This window comes from Lepus europaeus, chromosome 8 (assembly GCF_033115175.1).
Source record: "Lepus europaeus isolate LE1 chromosome 8, mLepTim1.pri, whole genome shotgun sequence".
Lineage (NCBI taxonomy): Eukaryota > Metazoa > Chordata > Mammalia > Lagomorpha > Leporidae > Lepus > Lepus europaeus.
Genome location: NC_084834.1, coordinates 26,650,049 through 26,662,665, shown reverse-complemented (window position 1 = coordinate 26,662,665; position 12,617 = coordinate 26,650,049). Strand labels below are relative to the sequence as shown.

General features: G+C 41.6%; 1 protein-coding gene across 1 annotated transcript in view; it reads right to left on the bottom strand.

The window, feature by feature from the left end:
• Window positions 1-12,617, bottom strand: part of SH3D19 (SH3 domain containing 19) — a 189,896-nt gene that overhangs the window by 92,096 nt on the left and 85,183 nt on the right. Inside the window, 1 exon segment of the mRNA XM_062199504.1 lies at window positions 10,672-10,711. Coding sequence (XP_062055488.1) covers window positions 10,672-10,711 — 40 coding nt within the window.

The following is a 12,617-nucleotide window of genomic DNA, read 5'->3' as shown; positions in this document are numbered from 1 at the left end:
GGACATGAACAGGCGCCCATATGGGATGCTGGCCCTGCAGGCCACTGCACCACAGCGCCGACCCCTTTGATCACTTCTAACATTCATCTTTCACTATCTCTACCCCTCTACACCCCATCCCATCCATGTCTGACTACTCTGGCCTGTCTTCAGCAAGGCTCCTGCTAAATTAGGTTAGCCAGAATCTTCCTTACCCCTAATGTTTTGCTTGAATTCCTTGACTCTCAATTTCCCGCTTGCCTGTGCTATATTTGGAGTTCAGCCCAATACTCCCCAACTACAAAATTCAATTGCAGTGGTCCCTTTACCTATTGCAATGATCCTGAATAGTCTTCCCTACTACTGAACCAGATTACATAATCATATACATACTTTGCAATAGCAATCTGAGATTCCTGTGCCAACTCATGAAAGTAAAATGACATTCCATTATCAAGTCAGAACGCATCTTCTTAACACTAGCAAGGTGAAGAAATTTTTCACATATTCAATTGCTTACTTAGATGTCATCTTTTGTATGCTCACTGTTCATATTTTACTGAGTTATTTGCCTTTTTCTTTCCAACAAGTATTTTTTATGTATCCAGGACCCTAATCTTTGTTCTATATGTACTGCACAATCATGGCTTCCATTTTCACATGCTTTCCTAAAAATTTCCTAAATTTCCTAAAAATTTTCCTCAAGTTACATTTATTGAGAAGCAGAGAAACAGAGACAGATAGAGCACCTCTCTACCGGTCTACTCCCCAAGTATTTGCAACAGCAGGGATGGAGCAGGCAAGGCCAAAGTCAGGAGCTGATAACATAATCCAGTCTCCTATGTGGATGGCGGGAATCCAGTTACCTGCTGTCTCCAAAAGGGTCCACATTAGTGGAATATGGGAATCTAAAGGAGAGCCAGGGATTGAATCTATGATGTAGGATTTAGCAATTAAACACCAGGCCAAATGCCTGTCCCTACCTCCTTTTCTTGATTTTCAAAATTACACTGGTTATTTAAAAACTTTAAGATCACTTTGTTGAATTAGAAATTTTTTGTGGTTGTGACTTTTTGTTTTTATACTTTTATTTAATAAATATAAATTTCGAAAGTACAACTTTTGGATTATAGAAGTTCTTCCCCCCATAACCACCCTCCTACCTGCAAACCATCCCATCTCCTACTCCTCCCTCTCTCATCTCATTCTTCATTAAGATTCATTTTTAATTATATACAGAAGGTCAACTTAATATATACTAAGTAAGATTTCGACAGACTGCACCTACACAGAAATACAAAGTATGAAGTACTGTCTGAGTACTAGTTTTACCGTCAATTCACATAGTAAAACACATTAAGAACAGAGATCCTACATGGGGGAGTAAGTGCACAGTGACTCCTGTGTTGACTTAACAATTGACACTCTTATCTATGATGTCAGTAAGCACCCGAGGCTCTTGTCATGAGCTGCCAAGGCTATGGAAGTCTCTTGAGTTCACAAACTCCAACCTTATTTAGACAAGGCCATAGTCAAAGTGGAAGTTCTCTCCTCCTTTCGAAGAAAGGTACCTCCTTCTTTGATGGCCCGTTCTTTCCGCTGGGATCTCACTCACAGAGATCTTTCATCTAGGTCATTTTATTGCCACAGTGTCTTGGCTTTCCATGCCTGAGAAACTTTCATGGGCTTTTTAGCTGGATCCAAATGCCTGAAGAGCTGATTCTGAGGTGTGGCTGTGACTTTTAATGAAATTTCCTTAACTTTTATAAATGGGAATCAAAGGGACTGTGGCAGATAGTTTTAAGAAAGCTTTAGGGAGATCAAACAAGAATCAGTTGTAATGTTTCTTAAAATTTTATGTATTTATTTATTTAGTTTGGAAGGCAGAGACAGCCAGGCCTCCCATCCTCTGATTCACTTCTGAATGCTCTCCACAGTCCCTGGCTGTGCCAGATGAAGTCAGCATGAGGACTCAATCTGGGTCTCCCAAGTGGGTGACATCTGTGTCAATACCTGCTGCCTCCCAGGGTGCACATTTGTCAGGAAGCTGTCAGGAGGGGAGCCAGGCCTGCGGGCATCTCAACTGCCTGCCCCTCAAATAGTAACTTTTTGAGATTCTTTATTCTGCACCTTCTTTTTTTACTGTTGTAAATTATTTCCTCAAAGTAGATAAAACATTTGAGATGAAGTAGCTGGTCATTCAGACCCCAACAGTCATTGAGATCTATTATTTACAGCTGATGGGGTGGTACAAAGAGCTCCTATTTTCCATTCATGGTACTGACTGCCACAGGGCTTATCTTTATTATCTTTAGCTTCTACTTCCCTCTAATTAGTTTCCCAAGCTGCTATTCCATGGCACTTTTTCTAGATGTTATTAATAACTATGTCGGACAGAAAGAAAGGGAGAAAGAGAGGGTAGGAGGGAGGGAAGGGAATATCATTATGTTCTTAGAATGATCTACAAATCACATTGAATCTATTAAAAACCCATTAAAATAAAATAAAAACAACTATGCCTGGGAATCAGAAGCTACAAATTTCAGTAATTTTTAAACTGATGTGTAGTATGGTGCTCACTTTAATAAATAATGCACCATCAGGGGCCAGTGCTGTGGCATAGCAGGTAAAGCCGCTACTTGCAGTGCCGGCATCCCATATGGGCACCGATTTGGGTCCCGGCTGCTCCATTTCTGGTCCAGCTCTCTGCTATGGCCTGGGAAAGCAGGACAAGATGGCCGAAGTCCTTGGGAGACCCAGAAGAAACTCCTGGCTTCAGACTGGCGCAGCTCTGGGCATTGTGGCCAACTGAAGAGTGAACCATCACATGAAGACCTTTCTCTCTCTCTCTCTGCCTCTCCTTCTCTCGTTGTAGAACTCTGACTTTCAAAAAATAAATAAATAAATAAATCTTAAAAAAAATAAAATAATGCACCATCAGGGTCTGAGGGGTATTGTGATAGTAAAGAAATATGTCTAATTTTGTTGATCGCTCCATTTCACAAACTTGTTTGTACGTGAACATTCATTTCTTAAGATACTGACTATCCTAACAGAACAGTGTTCTGTGGGGCATCAATGTTTAAATTATTATGGTTGAGACAAGAATTCATACAGGTCTGACTTCCGCACTTATCAATAAGCAACAAGCAAATAAAAAAATCAACATCAAAACAAAGCAATCAAAAAACCCCTACCAAACCTATTAATCATGCTTAAACACTTTTTGGTTTTGTTTTTAAAGTTTGAGGGTCTTACTGTTGGTCAATACATGGTAAGACTTTTCCTTTAAGTTGACAAGAGTTATGCTTTCCCTCTTACTTCAACAATGAAGCGAAAGAACAGGCAGACACCTCAGATTTATTCACCGCTCTCTGTGAAAGCTAGAGTGTTGGTCTTGTTAAAGCACAAACAAGAGAAACACATTTGTCTTGGCTGGGCTTTGAGCTCATTCATTCTTGCTTCCGAGTGGACTGAGGAAAACCAAAAAATATACCAAAATTAAGTGACTTTTTGTTTGTATTTTCTTTCTGTTCTGTTGATGCATCAGGTGTTAATCTGCTTGATGCACTCCCAGCCTGAAAGAGTAGCCTTGCTTAGCTAGGGATGGCAGGGGAAGAGGTCACCGCCCACCTCAAGAGCCAACTCTGGATAGAAAACAATGGCCTTTCCTGAAAAAATGCTGCTTTTTTACAGGCATTACTCCTTACTGTCACAGTAACAAACACGTTCAGTAACAGTCACGGGCAAGCTTTCATGAGTCAGGTTCTTCTCAATTTGCAAGGGAAAAATACCGACGTTCCCTTTTCTTACCTTTGAAATACAGCTGGCATTCACTCATTCAGCAGCAGTTATGTACTAAGTGCTTTTGTGGACCTGGCACTCTATAGTAGCACAGTCTTATAGACCTCAACAATAGAAATTAGAGATTAAAGGATAATCAGAATACTTTCCCAATAACCTCAAGAGTACCACAACATTGCTTAAAACAGAACTATGAGGACTTGGATCTAGACTTTACAGGGTAAACACACTCTCAATAGATGCTCCATGAGGCTGGAGACTTTTTGTGTTTTCTCAAATAATTGAAGCTCTCAACAAATATTTATCAGGTATTAAGCAAGAAAAGGGGTCGAGTCATGTAAATAATGACTTAGCCATGCAAGAACCTTCTTTTTATTCCCAGGGCTTCCTTGTTTAGATTTTCCTTGACAATATCCGTTCACAGAATAGCTCGTTTCATCTGTGATGAGCAGTTGGGAAATTTTTCCTCATATTGTACAGAAATCCATCCCCTCCCCCAAAGTTCCACCCACATTCTGTCCTTTGGGACTGCCAGAGAGACACAGAAGAGTTAGTGTTGGTCAGATTTTTGTTACTTTAACTAAAACACCTGAGGAGCAACTCGGAGAGGAGGGAAGGAGGTTTGTTCTGGCTTACAGCTGGAGGTGCACAGTCCGTGATCGGGCGGCTCTAGTGGCCTAGCATGTGTGGAGGCTGGCCATGGCACAGCAGGTAAGGAGTGACCACATGGCCAGCCAGGAAACAGGGAGACACAGGCAGCACACTCTTTGTCAGGGGTGGGGAGCATCCCGTCCACAGGCTGTTTAAGGCCCATGATATCCTTTGGTCTGGCCCTGCTGAGACAACCACAGGCAGGACTCAAAATTTAATCAATCTACAGCAGGATAATTTATAAGTTGGTAAGTTTGTATGGCCATGAATGATGTTACAAATATCCAAATGGCCCTTGGCAGAAAAAAAAGATTCACCACCCTTGCTGTGGTCTCTCCTTATAATGTCACCCCACCTAACAATCTATTCTAATCCAATCATTCCACCAAAGCTGCCATAATTGGATCAAGCCTCCACCCTAATCCATCCACCATTAGCATTAATTCATTAACTGTTAGAATAAAGCTTTGAGATTCAAATGTCTGCATGGGTTTTCGAGACAAGTCCTACTCAATCTGTAACATTGTTCCTTCCACCATTCCTTTCTGTTTTGAAAAGTTCAAGTCTACAGAAAAGGCAAGCAGTAAAATTAATACCTGGATGCCTGTTTTCTGTTCACCACTTATTAAATTTCCCATATTTGCTTCTTTGTTTCTCATTCTGGGTTTGTCCCTCACCTCCCCGAGTTGTTTTAAGAATAGGTTGCAAACTTAAGACTATACCGGGGCCGGGCGTGGGGATAAAGCTGTCGCCTGCAGTGCCAGCATCCCACATGGGCACCGGTTCAAGTCCTGGCTGCTGCTCTTCCAATCCAGGTCTCTGCTATGGCCTGGAAAAGTTCAAGTCCTTGTGCCCCTGCACCCACATGGGAGACCTAGAGGAGGCTCCTGGCTCCTGGCTTTGGATCAGCATAGCTCCGGCTGTTGTGCCCAATTGGGGAGTGAACCAGCAGATGGAAGACCTCTCTCTCTCTTTGCCTCTCCTTCTCTTTCTGTGTAATTGATTTTCAAGTAAATAAATAAATCTTAAAAAACAAACAAAAAAAGATTATACCATCTCTAGCCCTTTGGCATGTATCTCCTAAAAATAACATTCTCCCACAATAACCTTCCTATTCCATATTGAAAAAAGTATTATGAAGATACTATCTACATTCAAATTCCCTAATTGCTCCCCTTCCAATTTTTGAAAATTGAGATTTAATCTCAGATTTAAAAAATTTTATTTATTTACTTATTTGAGAGGTAGGGAGACAAAGAAAAAGACACACAAAGAAAGAACTCCCATCTGTTGGTTTGCTGGGAACGCAAACCAGGTTTTCCACATGGGTGGTAGGAATCCAATTACCTGAGCCATCCCTGTTCCTGCCAGAGTTGGTGTTAGCAGGAAGCTGGAAGCTGGAGCCAGAGCTAGGAATGAAACCAAGCTACTCCGATGGGAGACATGGGCATCTTAACTGCTCACCCCTTCAGTTTCTCGTAATTCAGAATATTCTCTGAGTTTTTTCAAGAAACGACCTTGTTGTTGTTAGGACGATCAATCAAGTGCTATCTCTGTGTGCTGCTTTTCACATCATCTAGAGGCACATATCAGCTTGTTTTGTTTTTGTTTTTTGACAGGCAGAGTGGACAGTGAGAGAGAGAGAGAGAGAGAGAGAGAGAAAGAGAAAGGTCCTCCTTTTGCCATTGGTTCACCCTCCAATGGCCGCCGTGGCCGGCGCGCTGCGGCCAGCGCACCACGCTAATCCAATGGCAGGAGCCAGGTGCTTCTCCTGGTCTCCCATGGGGTGCAGGGCCCAAGCACTTGGGCCATCCTCCACTGCACTCCCGGGCCACAGCAGAGAGCTGGCCTGGAAGAGGGGCAACCGGGACAGAATCCGGCGCCCTGACCGGGACTAGAACCCGGTGTGCCGGCGCTGCTAGGCAGAGGATTAGCCTGTTGAGCCACGGCGCCGGCCCATATATCAGCTTGTTTTACCACAAGGTGTGAGGACCCTTTTTTCTACCAAGGGCCATTTGGGTATTATTTTTTTTTAAACAGGCAGAGTTAGGCAGTGAGAAAGAGAGAGAGAGAAAGGTCTTCCTTCTGTTGGTTCACCCCTCAAATGGCTGCCACAGCCGCAGCCCTGCGTCGATCCGAAGCCAGGAGCCAGGTGCTTCTCCTGGTCTCCCATGCGGGTGCAGGGCCCAAGCGCTTGGGCCATCCTCCACTGCCTTCCCGGACCACAGCAGAGAGCTGGACTGGAAGAGGAGCAACTGGGACAGAATCCAGCGCTGCAACCGGGACTAGAACCTAGAGTGCCGGTGCTGCAGGCGGAGGATTAGCCTAGTGAGCCGTGGCGCTGGCCCATTTGGGTATTTATAACATCACTTGCAGGCCATACAAAATTATCAACTTAAAAAATTAGGCTGCTATAGATTTCTTTTTTTAAAAAAATATTTATTTATTTATTTAAAAAGCAGAGTTAAAGAGAGGCAGAGGCTGAGGCAGAGACAGAGGTCTTCCATCCAATGGTTCACTCCTAAAAAAGGCCCCACAGCCGGAGCTGCGCTGATCCGAAGCCAGGAGCCAGGAGCTTCTTCCAGGTCTCCCATGCTGGTGCAGGGGCCCACAAACTTGGGCCATCATCTGCTGCTTTCTCAGGCTATAGCAGAGAGCTGGATGGGAAGTGGAGCAGCTGGGACTGGAACTGGAGCCCATATGGGATGCCAGTACTGCAGGCGGCGGCTTTACCTGCTACGCCACAGTGCCGGCCCCTAGATTTCTTAAATTTCGAGTCCTCCTTCCCCAGCTGCTTTGGTGGGGCCATACCAAATGATTTTTAGGCCTTATATGGCCCTTGGGTTGGACGTTCCCCACCCCTGATACATACACTGACGATTTAATTAAGATGCTCACCACTAGATTACTCCATCAAAAAGGTAACTTTCTCCCCTTTGCAATTAAAATCTGTGGGCACAACAGTTAAGAAGCCCATATCCTGTACTGGAATCCCTAGGATTCAAGTTCTGGCTCTGCTTCTGATCCAGATTCTTATTGATGAGCACCCTGGAAGACAACAGATGAAGGAACATGTATGTGGTCCTCGCCACCACGTGGAAGATCCAGGTGAAGAGTTCCAGGCTCCTGCATTCAGTCTGGCCTAGACCTGGCTGTTCTGGGCATTTATGGGGTGAACCAGTGAATAGAGGATCTCTAATTAATCAAGTTTTTAAAATATTTCACCTATGGGTATTTTAAGGCAGGATGAGTATCTGTTCCCAATAAATTTCAACATAGTTTAGCTGCCACTGATCCAAATCGCAAAATGATGATTTTCTAAATTCTATCATTCCCTTTACATGGATTTTTTAAAATCCCATATATCTATTATCATTTTTATCCTTTTGTGGCTTTCTAAAAATTTTTTTTTATATTCAAATGGTCCTAAATTTGGCCAGTGGAAGCTTACTGAAACTACTACATCTGTTGACAAGATCCCATTAGTCAGGCACTTAATAGCTTTCTATCGCCATCAGGAATCCAGTCTCATATTCTACCTTCCTCTGCACCAGACCATCAGCTATTTCTCCATGTGCAAGGGCTCCCTGTTGTACAGAAGAGCATTTATAAGGACCAATTCTGCAGGTCTCTTCTATGGATCAGTCTTGGTTGTCTGAAGCTAGTTATCACTTCTCTCTCATGCCTCTCCAAACTTTCATGCCGAAACCAAATTCTTGCCACTCATCATGCCAACCTTTGGATGATTTAGCTTTAACTTTTATGCTGCTCTTCTCTTTGATCTTCCCTGTCCCAACTCAGCTGCTAGACTCTAGACCAGTGGCCCCCAACCTGGCTATACATCAGAATCCCTTGGAGACTTTAATAAACAGATTTGAAATAATTACTCCAGGCTTACTGAATATAATCTCTGGAGTGGAGCACAAATTTCTGTTTTGTTTTTTCAATTCCCTATGTGAAATCAATATAGCCATTTCACTGCATACTTCAATCTGCTACCATGTTTATTAGATATCTTTAAGTATAATCACACCAATGCAGACCTTTCCGAGGCCATCACCTAAAAATTTTTTAACTTGAATTTACACAGAAATTCTTATGTCTTTTTCAAATATATTTGTATTTCTTAAATAACATTTCTCCTACGTTTTTATGTTCCGCTAGAGTTTCAGTTTAAGGATTCGCACTGAATACTAAAACATTATTTAATTTAGTCCAATCTTTGTTATATCAAGGTTCTTATGGATCCTAATTTTATCATCCTAGGTATTTTTTTTAGCCTTCTAAATTTATGTCACTTATAGTTAGGCATGCTCTCAAAGTCTTTTCTTTTACCTTATCAATCTTATTTCCATGACTGTAGAGGTTGATACTTAATTGTATAAGTTTGTCAAAACTCAAAAGACTAAACTCAGAAACAGTAAATTTTAACACACATAAATCATATCCATCCCCCTGCCCAAAATTAGTCAACACTCCAAATAAGCAGCTATATTTTTCTCTCACATTAGATCTCACTAATTTTGATTCTGATTTTGATTTTGACTGACAATTTCTGCAAAGTACATTGCTAATGTAAGTAACAGAGTTTTCACAGATTTTATATTTTTATTCATTGAGGCCAATGCACTCTAAAGTGTGATCACTTGAAAAAGCCTCAGGGTTTCATTTGCTAGACCAGGCAACCCAATACACGCATTATCTACATTGTATCAGTTTTCACAGCACAAAATGTGTTGAAAAAGGGACGGAACATGTAATAAAGAGAAATTAGTATCAGAAAAATCATAATCTTGGGGCCGGCACTGTGGTGCAATGGGTTAACACCCTGGCCTGAAGCGCCAGCATCCCATACGGGCACCGGTTCGAGACCTGGCTGCTCCACTTGCAATCCAGCTCTCTGCTACGGCCTGGGAAAACAGTAGAAGGGTCCTTGGGCCCCTGCATCCACCTGGGAGACCCGGAAGAAGCTCTTGGCCCCTGGCTTTGGATTGGCACAGCTCCAGCTGTTGCGGCCAATTGGGGAGTGAACTATCAGATGGAGGACCTCCCCCCAACCCTGGCTCTGCCTCTCCTTTCTCTGTGTAACTCTGACTTTCAAATAAATAAATCTTTAAAAAAAAAAAAAAAAGAAAAATCATAATCTTACATAGAACTGGGAGATTATATCTAATATAGCTAATACAGCCTTGCCAGTCTTGCTGAGGAGAGGAAGTCAGACAATTTTTCACCTGGAAGCGTGAAAAGGATTTTTAAAAATACTGTTCAGTGCTGGTGAAGGTCTAGCAAAACACTCTCAGTGTGGGTGGCTGGAAGCCTTAACTGATGCAACCCTCTTGACCATCTGAAATGCCTAACAAAAACTTACAAAGAATCCGAATACACAATGTATATATGTAATATTAAAAATCTAGAAAGAAATAGGCCGGCGCCGTGGCTCAACAGGCTAATCCTCCGCCTTGCGGCACCGGCACACTGAATTCTAGTCCTGGTCGGGGCACCGGATTCTGTCCCGGTTGCCCCTCTTCCAGGCCAGCTCTCTGCTGTGGCCAGGGAGTGCAGTGGAGGGTGGCCCAAGTGCTTGGGCCCTGCACCCCATGGGAGACCAGGAAAAGCACCTGGCTCCTGCCATCGGATCAGCGCGGTGCGCCGGCCGCAGCGGCCATTGGAGGGTGAACCAACGGCAAAAAGAAGACCTTTCTCTCTGTCTCTCTCTCTCACTGTCTACTCTGCCTGTCAAAAAATAAAAATAAAAAATAAAAAAAATCTAGAAAGAAATAAACAACATTGTAGCAGGAGCCAGCCATCTCTTTCTGATGAGAGACAGACTGGATTTTGTTTTGTTTATGCTTTGTATTTCTGCATCTTCCAAATTTCTACAATTAGCATCTGTTAATTTTATAACTAGGAAAATGGCAATAAACATTTATAAAAATACTACTTAAAAGGAGGGGGGGAAAGTATATCACCAACAGAAGGACGTGAGAACTAAATAATCTTTCATGAAGATGTATCTGTCACTGATATGAATTCTGAAAATAATGTCTTCCCAGTAGTAGCAATTTCATAAAGAATTCTTATTCAGAAAATGAACAGTGTTTCCCTTGTGAAGCTTCTCTGAATACCACAGAAACTCCAATATACAGCCACTCTAAAGCAACATTTGCATTGCCTCCTGACAATGTTTTTTCAAATGAGAAGCCTTATATAGAATTATTAAATATCACAAGTTCCTACCTTGAGGAACGATGCTCTGGTTTATTTCGTTCGTTGCGATCTATAAAGAAAGAAGACAGTGACATGTCAAAATGTTCTTGAAAAGCCCTGGGAAAGCAGATCTTAATACCAGCTGCCACACACTGGACTTCACAAAGAACTGTTCAAAGGTAGCTGTGCTTCCCCTGGTATAAGGCTCTACATGAGAGCTGAGAGGATTTGCCTGACAGAGAAGGTAGAAAGGACACAAGAAAGGACAGGCATAAAAACTTTTCACAGTTTGTTAAAATCATCTACTTGGAAAATACATGATTACATGTGTTATTTCATTTTGAAAGCTCTTTGCTGTGTTCAACACTTTACTAAAACCAAGACATTTAGCAAAGGAAAGAAAAGTAAGGAAACTGAAAAGCCACAGATTACTCAGCTCAAAAAAATCATTCCATGAATCATGGTTGGCAGCAGCTTCTAACAGAATGGGGAGGGGAACAAAATGAGCAGTCAGCTACAACAACATCTGCAAATACACTAAGACCAGTACTGCCTCATTCTTAACTCTCTACTACCCAGAATATTTCACAAGCTGAAGTTCAATTTTCACCAACAATTAGGTGTAATGTGCTATATATGTCACACTTTTGGCTGACAGAATTGGGGAGGACAAAGTTCTAGTGGACAGAGACCAGCGTTTCAGTTAACTGTCCTACAATGCACAGGGCAACCCCCACACAAAGAACTATCCCACTCAAAACAGCAACACTACCAAGGCTGAGAAACTCCACCACAGGGTAAGAAGTTCTTAAAAGTGGTGTAAAGTGCTATTAATGAAACTGAAGCTTACTACATACAAGAGAAACAACCGCAAAACCCACGGGTTGTGTTTTTGAATCACAGTAACAATGTTTTCCCTAGCATATGGTTAAAAATAAAAAACAAAGCAAAAAGGCTCCAGTGTTATGGAAAAATTAACAACATACACAAACCACAATATGCGATTACTTTTTAAAAATATGGAATATTTTAAAATATTTTAAGACATTGAATATTATCAACATATAATTTTCTGTATTATCCTCTGAATTAATAGTTAAATGACAGAATTTAATACAGAAGGAAAGATTAGATAGGAATTATTTTTTCCCCTGAATTGTAGTGCTGGTAGAACAGCATAAAGAGAAAAATGAAAACAGACTCAAACCTCTGGAGAGAAATATGGGAGGAAAGGAATAAGGCTTACACAGTAAAACAAATGCACCAATTCTTTCTACATAAGCTCATAATAAAAAAGAAATTAGATTAGTATAACATGAAGACTTTTCTGAAAGACTAAAAAGTAGAAAGAGTCATACTACAACATGTTTACCTAAATATAATGCTCTCCAAAAGAACAATGCTAATGTTTCTGGTTCAAATTTTTCTATACTTTAGTGTTATCGAACTTGGTTTTCCAGTTTTATTTTAACTTGGTTTTATTCCTCCCTTAAATAAAAAATACCATGCCTTTAACCTGAGTATTAAATATTTAAAGTCATAATAATACAGCGTATATATTAATCATTTTTCAATCATTCCTCTCAGATTTTTAGCCTGAAGGCTTTGCTAACACAAGTAAAGTAAGAAAAGCTAGAAACTGGATATGGAACAACTATCATCAAACAACAAAGCAACAACTCTTACCTGTGGCTAAAGATGAGCTAAAACTCTGTCCGGAAAGTTATTTGCTGTGGCTGTGGTCCTAGTTTCTCGCATACAATTTATTTAGGAATTTTATAGAGAATTTCCCCACTCTTCTTCCCAGTGGTGCAACACACAGGGAGGGGAGAAACAGAGTCATGATACATGTAAACAAGACTCAGCATCCAAGGGCTTCCCTCCAAGGCCTTCTGATTGGCAGATGTGCTGTGACCCGTCTGCACAGCTGGAATGTGGCCACTCAGGAAGCAGACGGCTCACAGCTTTACTGCATT